The sequence below is a fragment of the Rhinolophus hipposideros genome, assembly GCF_964194185.1.
Source record: "Rhinolophus hipposideros genome assembly, chromosome: 8".
Lineage (NCBI taxonomy): Eukaryota > Metazoa > Chordata > Mammalia > Chiroptera > Rhinolophidae > Rhinolophus > Rhinolophus hipposideros.
Window position 1 is genome coordinate 27,233,042 of NC_138054.1, and position 13,595 is coordinate 27,246,636.

At 35.8% G+C, this 13,595-nt stretch overlaps 1 protein-coding gene across 9 annotated transcripts in view; it reads left to right on the forward strand.

The window, feature by feature from the left end:
- ZNF644 (zinc finger protein 644) overlaps positions 1 to 13,595 on the forward strand; it is a 103,192-nt gene that overhangs the window by 19,407 nt on the left and 70,190 nt on the right. For all 9 annotated transcript variants that reach the window (XM_081055247.1, XM_081055249.1, XM_081055253.1 and 6 more), the window contains one exon: positions 12,374 to 12,434. In XM_081055247.1, the coding sequence (XP_080911373.1) occupies positions 12,391 to 12,434 (44 nt within the window). In that variant the 5' untranslated portion in view covers positions 12,374 to 12,390. The remainder of the gene's footprint in view (positions 1 to 12,373; positions 12,435 to 13,595) is intronic.

The following is a 13,595-nucleotide window of genomic DNA, read 5'->3' on the forward strand; positions in this document are numbered from 1 at the left end:
TGTATAATTTTAATTAAAAACAAAATACTATGGTGCCAGTGCATTACTTAGGGGAAAATTCAAAGCCTTAAATATGTTTATTTTTTGTTTTGAAAAGCTTTTTTTTTTTTTTTTATTAAGATTTTATTGGGGAAGGGGAACAGGACTTTATTGGGGAACAGTGTGTACTTCCAGGACTTTTTTCCAAGACAAGTTGTTGTCTTTTCAGTCTTAGTTGCAGGGGGCGCAGCCCACCATCCCTTGCGGGACTCGAGGAGTTGAACCTGCAACCTTGTGGTTGAGAGCCCACTGGCCCATGTGGGAATCGAACCGGCAGCCTTCAGTGTTAGGAGCACGGAGCTCCAACCATCTGAGCCACCGGGCCAGTCCAGTTTTGAAAAGTTTTTACTGTGGAAAAGATACTCAGAATAATGCATGGAAAAAATATACAATTTAAGTATTCAAAAGTGTATACCTGCTTAATCACCCACAATCAAGAATTAAACACTGCCATATCCTCTACTCTGGCCCCTCCAATCACATGTCTCCGTCTTTCCTTAGGAGACTACCAGCCTATCTGTTATGGTAATCCTTTTTTTGCTTTATATTTTTACAAGTTAAAACTACAGTTTTTCCCCCCTTTCTTCCGCTTCCCTTCCCCACTCTGGTTCAAGCTGTTATTTCTCACCTCAGTCTGGTTGTGTAGGACACAGCTCCCTGGCCCGTGCGGGTATTATGAGCCTTGCGCTCCCCTCAGCTGAGGCAGTCGGTCACCAGTCCTCTGTCAGCCGCTCACAGCAGCTCTCGCAGGCTGCCGGCCTCTTACAATGGCTGCCGGCCACTCACGCTGGCCATTGGCTGCTCATGGCAGCACATGTTGGCCCGTGGCAGCACACGACAGCTCACGATGGTTGCTGGCCACACTTGCTGGCCGCCAACTACTCACTGTGGCACACGGTAGCCTGCGGCAGCACACAGCAGCCCACCGCCGCGCACGCCAAGCTCCAGTACTTAGGCAGCCCAGCTCCAGGGAGAGCTGTTGTTCCCAATCCTAGCTGAGAGGGCGCAGCTCACTGGCCCATGTGAGAATTGGACTTGCGAGCTGGCGTTAGGAGCGTGGCGCTCCAACCACCTAAGCCACCAGGCCAGCCCCTAAAAATACATTTTTGAACTATATATATATTTTTTCTGTTAACGAAGTTTATATAAATGGATCCTTACTTCCTTTGTGAGATTCCTCTCTGTTTTTGCATATGTATAACTGTAGTTCACTAATCATTGCGCTACAGTATATTATTTGAATATTCCGCTATTTATTAATTTTAGTATGATGGAAATTTGGATTGTTAACAATTTTAGGCTTTTGTGAATAATGTTGTTATGCATTTCCTTGTACCTGTCTCAAAGTGCATACATGCACACATTTATATTTAGTAAATACCTAGGAGTTTTAATAACTTGGTTTTAGAGTGTATGTTAGATTTTAGAAGACATTTAAAAATGTTTTTTCTAAATTGTAATAATTTATAGTCTCATCAACAAAGTTCCTTTTTCACTTTATCTTCATTACTTTATATTGTTAATCTTTAATTTTAACCATTCTAGAGGATGTATAGTGGTTTGTCCATGATTTTATTTTCCATTTCGCTGATCGAAATGTGATTGCACTTTTTGTTTATTGGCCAGATTTTGTAAATATTTTGTGTGTATTTGAAAAGTGTGTATTCTGCAGTTTTTTGGGTGCAGTATTTATATGTGTTGTCAGTTTTGTTAATCATATTGTTCAAAACTTCTACATCCTCACCAATTTAATTTTTGCATATTGTTTTAATTAGATTTGTTAAAATTTTCTACTGCTATTATGGATTTGTCTTTCTTGTGTGGCTATTTTTGTTTCATACGTTAGAATCCGTGTTATTGAGGCACACAAATTTAGAGTTGCTTTATGTTTCTGATGAGTTGATTCTCTTATCGTTGTTTCTCATTATCTTTAGCAATGCTTTTTGCTGTGAAGCCTACCTTGATTGATAATAACATAGCTGCACCGGCCACCCTATAGCTAGTGTTTGTGTGGTTCATTCTCTCCCCAAAAGTTTTATTTTAAAATTTTCCGTTCCTTTATGTTTTGAAACTGTTGTGTATACACCATATTGTTTTACTTTCAGTGCCATCTAACTCTTTTAATTATAAAGTTTATTTAGCTTTCATATAATTGATGTATTGAGGCTTAAATGTATGATTTTGTGTGCTTTGTATTTATTCTGACTTTGTTGTATTGCCATCCTTCCCCCTACTTCCCCCCTTTTTTTTTACTCTGTTTTATCTGCTGTTCACAAGTCTGATTTTTGTTTATCTGAATTATCTTTTTTTACCTTCATTTTGAAGGATAATGTCACTAGATATAGGAGATGTTGTTCTGATTCTCAGTTATTTTTTGATGATAAGTTAGCCATTACTTGTATTGTCATTTCTCACATGTAACCATTAATTTTTCTCAGGCTGCTATCAAGGTTTCTTCTTGGGCCTTTAGCAGCTTGACTGATACGTATATAGAAGTGGTTGTTTGTGTTTATCCTGCTTGGGTTTGTTTTTGAGATTCTTGGATATGTAAGTTAATGAATATTGTTTACGAAAATTGAGATGTTTTTGGCTATTATTTCTCCAACAAAAATTATTTTGTACCTTTCCACTCCTCCTCCTGTTGTATCTTGTACATCTTTGTTGAATTGGATTATATCTATGTTGGACTACTTGAGATTGTCCTACCGGTCTCTGAGATTCTGTTAACTTTTCTCCAGTCATTTCACTGTTTTTTTGGTTTAGACAATCTTATTGCCCTAATTCAAGCTTACTAATTCTTCTGCCACCTCCAAACACTTCCTTCTGGTAAATTATTTCAGTAATTTTTCAGCTTTTTGTTTTTTATGTAAAGTTTTATTAATACTTTGAATGTATTTTAATTTTAATAACAGAATAGCTATTTTGAATTCTTCATGCGCTAACTCCAAGATTCAGGGTACTCAGTATTAATGTCTATTGACTCCCCCGTTTTCCTGAGTACGGATCAGATTTTCCAGTTTCTTTGCATATCCTGTAACTTTCGTTTGAAAAACTGGACATTATGAATATGTTTTAGTGACTCTGGATTGTTAATGTTCTTCTGAGAATTACTGGGTGAAGTTTATAGTCAGATTTTGAATCTTTCCCTGTGGTTTTCTTCTTTCTAGGGATTCTACTAATTACAAACTGTTCTGCCGGGCTTGGGTTCTATCTTCTGACACGTCAGCCTTGTAGGGCTTCAGCTTTCTGCTGTCCAGTGTACACAGTTTGAGCAATGCACACTGTTGAAAAAGCATCAAACTCACAGGACAACTCTAGTTTTCAAGTGTAGCTTTTTCTCTGGCTCTGCCAATTCCCCCCAACTCCCAACCCTTTCAGTTCTTTGTGCATACATATAGTTTATCAGTCATCCAGTGATTTGGGAGAATTTTTGTTTTACTCCTCCTCTGATCCTCTCACTGCTATGTTCTCTCAATTTAAATTTCCATCTGCTTTTCCAGGCCTAAACTTTAAGCCCTATGGTGATACTATCTTTTTCTTTTGTTTGCTGCAGCACGCCTGGGGTCTCCAGCAGTCTAGGGCACCTTAATTAAATTTTGGGGATTGAGATTTTTTTTATTTGGCTACCTAGATGCCTTTAGGTAGGGCTGTGGTACATACATGAGTTAAGTCCTTTGGGATCTCAAATAGTGGGCAGCTTAGCGTGGTTCTCACTATTTCTGAACCTTGCTCTCCCCTTTTGGTCCCTCTAGCTCTACAACATCATAAATGATTAGTTTCTCAGCTGCCTCATCTCGATTGGGAAATAATCCCCAAGGGAAAAACATCCACAGGTGCTGGATTTATATCTGTAGGATTCCATCTTGTCTTGGATCTTGGCCTGGTCATTCTTTACTGTTGTATTAGCTTTTTGATGTTTTCAACTTGAAGATTTTGAATATTTTGTTTAGTTTCTCTAGTAGGTTTCAGTAAGAGAGTTGATAAGTATTACCTGTTCTATTACTGCAGTTACTTCATGTGTGTTTGGCTTGATGGGTGCATGCAATATGAGGATAATGTCTCCCTCTCTTGGTTTGGATTTTTCCTGTGGTGGCTTCATTCTTAAATGTATTGTCTCCATGGGGCGGCAAAGATGGCTAATGGCTGCTCTGACCTACATTGTTCTCATAGCTGTTAATTCCACTGAAGAGTGTACCTTTCCCAGTACTTGCAAACATTCTGAGGAGGATTCCACATGACCCACTTTTGGCTACTCCCATCCATGAGCAGATTACTGTGGCTAGGAGGACAAGGTACTCTTATCAACCTGGTGTCACCTGCTGGTTCAGGGACCTAGGATTGAGTAAGAGTGTTTTCTTAAAGGATAATCAGAGTGCCATTAACATAAATAGGAAAAGGAATGTTAGGCAAGATAGCAGATTGCCCTGTAACAGTTTTCATAGATTTTTGGAGTATCCTGAAAAATTTCATTGTATGGCTGAATTCAGTAAAGCTGTCTAGCAACAAAGTTGAAAAATTATAGTTGACTGTTAAAATTTCTTGTAAAAATGATTATGCTAAGTTAACATATCTCTGAGATTGACAAACTGACGAAATGTTTTGTAGTGTCACTGCTAATACAAGAATAAAAGACACTGTCTTTTCTCTTGCTATCAAAAGTTTAGAGGCCTAGATCAATTGTTAATCTAAGATAACTCTTCTGTGGATAAGGGTAATTTAATATTGTAGCTCTAAGATAGTAGTTGTGGTATCACTTGCAAGTGTTGAAAGATTATTCATTTGTATCTTTACTCTTTTGGTTATAAATGAGAATGTTTTATATTCATTATTTCATTCTGACTGCTGTATTAGCTATTGCTGTTTAACAAATTATTCTAAAATATGGTGGTTTAAAACATTTATTATTAGAACAAGTCTATGCGTTATCTAGGCAGTATTTCTGGTCTTTGCTAGGCTCATTTGTGAGACTGTGTTCAGCAACAAGAAAGGAAGGTGGCTTTGCTGCTCTTGGCTGGGTTCTCTAGGATGACCTGGGGTGGGACATCTGTGCCATCTTCTCATCCTCCAGCTGGTCAGAGTGGCCTTGTTCTCGTGGTGGTGGCAGGATTCCAAGAGGAGCAGAAGAAACCTAGCTCAGACTGGCAGACTGTGACATCTGCTGCATTCTACTGGTCTTCCTAATAAGGTCAAGCCCAGAGTTAAATAGTGAGGGAAGAGACTGCCTCTTGATGGGAGAAATTGCAAAGCCTCATTGCCAAATGAATGGATAATGGGGTGGTGCAGAATTGGGGCTATTTTTGAAGACAGTTGTTTTGATTCATACTGTAAAATTAATTTTCAGTGTTTATTTAGTTCTAGGTTGAGTCCCATTATTTTCAGTAGGAATTATGTTTAAGTATGGAAGTTGGGGCAAGTATAAATTACATCAATCTGTTCAGTAGTCCAGATGACTTTAGTTATATTTGTTTCATAGGGTATGTCTGATGAGATTTTAGAAGCATTGTTTGTATATAGAATTACCAGTGGTGGGGTAATTGTAGTACCAGTTGGAAATGTTCAAAGATAATTCATTTGTATCTTTGCTCTTCCGGTTAGACAGTGTTCTTTTTGTATTCATTATTGCATCCTAACTTTCTTAATTTGAGATTTGACTTCATTTTTTTCTCCAAGTTTATTATTTTCATATTGTGATTTTTAAAAACAGATTAATTAAAGGATAATTGATGTATAATAAGTTACACATGTTTAAAGTGTACAATTTGAACAGATTTGATGTCTGTATACACCCACAGTATCACCACCACACTCAAGATAATAAACGTATTCTTTACTCTCAGAAGTTTTCTTGTGCACCTTCATAACCTTTTTCTATTCATTGCTTCTCTCCTTAACGCAGTATGTAATCATTTTGTCTACATAGTTTAACCAGTTTAACCCCGCATAATTATTCTTAGATTCATCCACGTTGCATATATCATAAGTTTAGTACTACGTATTCATTATAAAGATGTAAGGATTCACATGTTGTTGGGACATTTGCCCCCCAGTTTTTGACAATTACAAATAAAAATGAGCGTTTGTATATAAGTTTTTATATGAACATCTGCTTTCATTTCTTTGAGTAAATACTTAGGCGTGCAATGATAGGTGACCATTTAGTAGGTGTGTGTTTGACATTTTAAGAAATGGTAAAATTTTTTACAAAGTAGTTGTACCATTTCATTTTCCTGTTTGAGTTTCAGTTCCTTCACATGTGCATCAACATTTGGTATGGTTGCTTTTATTGATTCTAATAGTTGGGTAGTAATAACTCGTGGCTTATTTGCACTTCCCTAATGACAAGTGATGCTGAGTGTATTTTCAAGCACATACTTGTCATTCATGTATCTTTGGTGAAGTGCTGCTTGAACTTTTCTGCCCAGATGGTAATTGGGTTGTTTGTTTTGTTGTAATTGAGGTTTTGAAAACAGACTCGTTGACGTGTAATTAACATGTTATGAAGTACACATATTTAAAGTGTGTAGTATGGTAAGTATTGAGATAAGGTATACACTCAGGAGGCCATCACCACAAACAAGATAATTAATATATTTATCACCCCCAAAAGGTTCCTTATGCTACTTTGTAATTCTTCCTTTCTGAGCCACATGCCCCTTTTGGGTCTGGCTTTCAAACAGCGTTTAATACAGGGTTACTCTAGTCAGGGCTGCCTGAAGTAAGTGGTTTTCCACTTTGTCTTAAGGGAATAGGAATTATTTCTGGCTTTGTGTGAGACTAGGGCAATAATCCCTCTCATCCTTTTGGGTGGCTCTTTCTTTTGGCCTTAGGTACTGGATACTAAGGGTGTTTTCGATCTGTGCAGTTGTCTTTTCTCCAGTACTCTGCCCTGCAGTCTTTAGCTATCTTGGCTTTTTTTGACTTTTAGCTAAGTCTCCTCAACTTAGGGAGAACACAGGTTCTGTCTGGGTACTCTTTCTAGGCAGTAAGTTGGGAATTATTGGAGAGCTCACCTAATTTGTTTCCTTTCTTTTAGAGTTCACCTTTGGTAGTTGCCTGTCTAATACCTGAAAACTCGTTTCATGTATGTTTCTGGTTTCTTAGAATTTTCAGGGAGAGGACAAACTCAATCCCTGTTACTCCATCTTGACATTTGTATTTTTCTTGGTATTTATTTTTTAAATTGTGGTAAAAATACATAACATTAAATTTACCATTAATCACTTTTAAGTGTACAGGTCAGTGGTTGTATAGCAGTCCTCTAGAGTTTTTATATTGTAAAACTGAAAATCTCTCCCCCTACTGCCAACCCTTGGCAACCACTTTTCTACTTTATTTTTCTCTGATTTTGACTACATTAGGTACTCATATGCATGGAATCGCACAGTATTTATCCTTTTGTGCTGGGCTTATTTCGCTTAATATAATCTTTCCAAGGTTCATGCATAATGTAGCGTTACAGGATTTCTTTCTATTTAAAGGCTGCATGGTATTCCATTGTATGTATATCACATTTCCTCTATCCGTTCATCTGTCAGTGGGCATTCAGGTTGCTTTCACTTCGTGGCTATTGTAAAGAATGCTGCAGTGAGTATGGATATGTAAATATCTCTTTGAGATACTACTTTGAATTCTTTTGGATATATATACCCAGAGCTGGGATTGCTGGATCATACGGTAATACTACTTTTAATTTTTTGAAGAACTGCTATACTGTTTTCCATAATGGCTGCACTATTTTACGTTTCCACAAGAGTTCCAGTTCTCTGCATCCTTGCCAACACTTGTGATTTTCTGTTCTTTGGATTGTGGCCATCCTATTGGATATGAAATGATATCTCATTGTGATTTTGATTTGCATTTCTCATGATTAGCATTGCTGAGTGTCTTTTCATATAGTTTTGGTTATTTGTATATCTTTTGGATATTTGGCTATTCAAATCCTTAGCCCATTTTTAATTGAGTTATTTGATTTTTTTTGTTGTTGTTGAGTTGTAGATATTCCTTATATATTTTGGATAATAACCCCTTATCAGATACGATTTGCAAAAATTATTCTCCCCTTCTGTAGATTGCCTTTTACTCTGTTGGTTGTTTGCTTTTATGGGCAGAAGTTTTTGATAGGGATTGCATTGAATTTTAGGTTGCTTTGGGTACTATGGATGTTTTAACAACATTAAGCTTTCCAATCCATGAACATAGGATGTCTTTCCATTTATTTGTATCTTCTTTGATTTATTTTAGTAAAGTTTTGTAGTTTTTCTGTGTACAGGTCTTTTGTCTCCTTGGTTAAGTTTATTCCCAGGTCATTTTTTTAAATGCTTTTGTAAATGAGATTGTTTCCATAATTTTGTTTTTTCGGATTGATCATTATTAGTATATAGAAACAACTGATTTTCATGTACTGATTACATATCCTGCAATTTTGCTGAAACCATTTACTAGTTTTAAGTTTTTTTCTTTTGTTTTTAAGAATCTGTAGTTTTTCTACCTAAATGATCATGCTGTCTGCAAACATAATTTTATTTCTTCCTTTCCAATTTGGATGCCTTTTATTGTTTTTTTCATATTTATTTGCTTTGGCTAGTACTTCCAGGACTATGTTGCATAGAAGCAGTATGAGGAAGCATCCTTACCTTTTTGATCTTATAGAAAAAGTTTTCAGTCTTTTACTATTGAGTATGATGTTAACTGTTGGCCTTTCACATATGGCTTTGATTATGTTTAGGCAGTTTGCTTCTGTTCTTTGTTGAGTGTTTCTGTGATGAAGTTGTATTGAGTTTTATTAAATGCTTTTTCAGAATCAGTTGTGATTGTGGTTTCTGACCTTCATTTTGTTAATGTGATATATTACATTGATTGATTTGTTGAGCCATCCTTGCATTCCAGGAAAAAATCCAACTTGTTTCACTTTGTGTAATTCACTTAATGTGCTGTTGAACTTGGATTGCTAGTATTTTGCTGAGGAGTTTTGCTCAGTTCCCATCAGGGATATTGGTTTGTAGTTTTCTTGTTGTCTCCCAACACTCACCTTAACAATATCCCAATTGTACTTTTAAAAGTACTTTCTATCAAAATTATAAAATCTCCTTTTAAAGGAAATATAGTGTTTTAAATGACCTGGTTTGGCTCTTGGGGAACAAATGCAATTAAAAGTTTTTTCCCCTAGACTTTGAAATGTAACTATGACCAGAACAAGAGAAAAAAATTAATAAACAGTTGAAGTCTGAGTTACCATGTTTCCCCCAAAATAAGACCTAACCGGAAAATAAGCCCTAGCGTGATTTTTCAGGATGACATCCCCTGAACATAAGCCCTAATGCGTCTTTTGGAGCAAAAATTAATATAAGACCCAGTCTTATTTTCAGGGAAATAGAGTAGCTATTGTGTGGGATGAGTTTTGTGTGTACTTTTTTTATTATGGTAAAATGTGCACGTAATAAAATTTAGCACAGTAAGCACTTTAAAGTGTACAGTTCAATGGCATTAAGTGCAGTCTTATTGTTGTACAAACAGGCACATCCTTTTGTATTAGTCTGCTGGGGCTGCTATAATAAAACACCACAGATAGGATGGCTAAACAATAGAAATTTCTGGAGGCTAGAAGTTCAGGATTAGCGTGTTAGGTTTGGTTTCTGCTGAGGCCTCTCTCCTTGTAGTTGGCTCTCTCTGTCTGTGTCCTCACATGGCCTTTTCTCTGTGCATGCATCCCTGGTGTCTCTCTTATAAAGATGCCAGTCATGTTGGATTAGGGCCCACCTTTGTGACTTCGTTTAACCTCGGTTACCTCCTGAAAAGCCCTATCTCCAAATAGAGGCACATTGGGTTTAGGGCTTCAACGTGAATTTTACAGGGACACAATTTAGTCCATAACACCTTTTATGTAGCGCTTCTAATTTATTTCCTAGAGAACCTACAATCAGTATATTAGTTTTCTCGGGGCTTTTCTAACAATATACTACAATCAAGGTGGCTTAAAACAACAGAAGGTTACTCTCTGGAAGCCAGAAGTCTGAAATCTGTATCACTGGACAGAAATCAAGGTATCAGCAGGGTTGTTCTCCCTGCACAGGCTCTAGGGAGAACTTGTCCCTTGCCTCTTTTAGTTGTTGTGGTTTCTGGTGTTCTTGGTTATGGCTGAGTTCTTTAAGGCCAAATTTCCCCATCTTTCTCTTTATAAGGATACATGTGATTGTATTTAGAGTCTTCGCAGATGATCCATGATAATCTCTCCAAGACCTTTCATTACTTTTGCAAAGACTTTTTTTGGGGGAGTGAGGGGGCATATAAGGTAGGATTCACAGGTTCCAGGGATTAGGATGTGGATATCTTTTATTGGGCCTATCACACTTTGATTGTTGTCACTTTGATTTATAGTTTTGTTTGTAATAGGTCCCAATATCCAGTTCTGGGTAATGGTTGGTGGCAGTGGGTACAGAGAAAATACTCTCATTTCTTCTAGACATTACACAGAAAACTCTTGTCTGTGGTTCTCAGTATGTGGTCCTGGAAGTAGCAGCATCAGCGTCACTTCAGGAACTTACTGGAAATGCAAATTATAGGCTCCACCCTTAGACTTACATAATCAAGAACTTTTGAGTGTGGGGCCTAGCATTCTATATAACAAGCCTGAGTGATTCTGAGCATGCTCAAGTTTGAGAATCACTTTTCTAGATTATGGATATTATTAGTATTAAAACCAGATTTGCCTTCTTGTCTAACTCTTTTACTGCCTAAAGCTAATACTTAAATTAGTCTAGGACTTAGAGTCCACAGACTTTGTTTTTTGTAGGGATGCAAACATTTAGTACCAAAATTTTGGTGCTGATAATGAAGTTAATTTATTCATCCAATGAAAGGTTGCACTTAGCTGATTATTGTCAGTTGTATTTTTACTTAGACGTAGTTACTTCATAAAGTATCATTATTGGATCCAAAAATGATGTGAATTTTTTCCTCTGGTCTTTGAAAATGTGAATTCAACTCATTAGCCTGAATTTTATAATTTCTGTAGAATTTATAATTTCTGTAGTCTTTGAGCCTACATTGTCATGCCTTTATAGTATGCCATCCAATGAAAGTGCTAATATGAGATAAAAGAATTCTTGTCCACACTGTAGTTCAGAAAATACATGAGTAAACTAGGTTGATAAAGAGCTATCACTACTTGCTATAGCAATTGAGAAACACAGCTTTATGTAGTTGAATAAATTAAAGAAGGATCTGTCAGGGTGACTGACCTAAATATTGAAAAACCAGTAAAAATGTATTAGGAAAGTTAGAGATAAGGTGGATATAGCTCACCCTGTGACGACATGAAAGCTGAGAGCATGGCAGCTCCTCTGGGAGTCACAGGGGTTTGGGACAGTAGAAACGTGGAGTGAATGGGAGAGGAATGATTAAGGATCGATAGAGATGGCTAAGATCATTGATGAGTACGATTGAAGGACTGGAAGCATAGGTCTGACATCTTCAAGACAGCCATTGCAAAATGATTACTTAATTCTGGGAAGGATGAATTTGAGATGATAGTGAGTCTGGAGATAGCACAGTTACAGTAATTTAGGTAACAGTGGCAGTAGGTATGGTGGTGCCATTTTTTAAGAAAAGAATTCAGAAGAGTAACAAGCTGTTTTCAGGTAGGGGACAGGTGTAGAGTTCAGGCCAGGACATAACTGAGTTTTCAGAATTTATGGAATGTGATGAAATTAGAGGTCGGTAGATTTTTGAAAACCTAATTTTCAGTGGAGTTTTAGGGTAGAGGTTGCATTACACTAGAGTGAAGATTAAATTGAAGAAGTAGTGAGTATCAATGTATGCTATTCTCTGGAATAATGATCTCTGGCATTTAGTAAGTACTTAGTGTTAGCAATTATTATGGCTACTGTTGGTATATACTTTTATGCCATCTCATTATATTTTTTTCTTCAGCTTTTTGGCTTTTTTTTTTTTTTTTTGGTATATACACAGTAGTATTAGATAAACATTGATCTAGATAGTAGTGTGTGTTTTTTGAACAAATCCTGATTTTAATTATGGTTATTGCCATACCACTAAAATTAATGAAAACAAATTTTGTAAATTTATTTTGAAGAGAACTAGAAAGTTTTAAGTTTTTCATTTGAATAGATTATTGTTTCTCAAGATAATGATACTTTGCCAAGTTTCCTGAATGTAAAAATGATCGTGTTTTAGTTGAGCACTTTTTCAGGTAGATGTTATATCAAGAAAAAATTTTGATTTGCAGTTTTTAATTTAAAAGCATAGTGTGTCATAGATGTACTTATTCATACCTGAAGCAAAAAACTAAGTGATGGTTTTACCTGTATTCTTTCAGGTTTGATTTAATTTCGAATGAGATTGTTCTTGCAGCAAGATGTTAATAAGGCACAATCTAGGTAAGTAGAAGACTACTTTGTTAAATGTTACATACTAAAGTAGGAGTAATATAAAATGTTTATTTTTTAAAAATGTGCTTCCAAGTCCAGAATCGAGTTTTTTAATAAAACTTTGAAATACGAAGAATTGACTATTTGAACTTTGAAATACGAAGAATTGACTATTTGATGCACTTGGTCCAGTTTATTTGATGGGAGTAAAAATACAGCTATCAAATTGTGGAGCTAAATTCTTTTCCTTTTTATATTGAATTTTAGAATTAGGTGTGCAGTCTCCAATGACTATAAAACATGTTAAAAAATCAAGTTGGTGGTTGGTTTAGCCATTCAAAAATCAGTTCAATAAGAGATTTCTTAGATTGCTTCAGTGTTCTCCTCTTAGTTGATTATAGTACTTTGGTAGTCATTGCTTTTGTGAATTTTACTTCATTAATGAAACACTTCCATAAATTGGTTAAATTATCCAAATTCTGATTTCGTTATATAACGTTCAGAATTATAAGTGATTGTTTTGATATTTTTCTGTGGGTATCTCTACTGAATGATTTTTCCAATTTAGCATTCTGATTGGCTTTAATTTTTAAAGATTGCTGACTTTCAGAATATTGAACTGTAGTCATGTTCTTTGGTCTGGTGAAAGAGTACTTTTTAATGATATAAACTGTTGACATGTTAAAAAAGATACGTTTACTGTCTATTGGTATGTGAACATGGCTTCAGGATATAAACAGATTAAGAAGAATACTTTGATAAAATTGCAGTTAACTTGGTTTTTCTCTAATCTAACTAGGTGTTTCAGCTGCCAGAAGCTTGCTGATATCAAAGTTTTTTTAAAAAAACCCTAGTTGAGAAGTGCTATATTTGAGTGATATGTCATTAAATATTATAGTCTCAGTAAGAGGATTAGGCATATTTTGAGCAAATTTTCTCTTTTATTGCTATTACGTAATAGTAATATTAGTTGTAGTTTGAAGAGTAATCTTTCTAAGTCATGTTAAGTGCTCCTTGTGCCTTATTAATCTTTATAGTACCTCTTCTAAGGTAGGAAATTTTTATTTTTTTGGTTAATAGTGAGCAGTTTCTTTTTCTTTGGGAAGAGTACTTTATTTTCATAGCGTTTATTATGAATAACATTTGTCTATATAACTTCCTGAAGAGGAG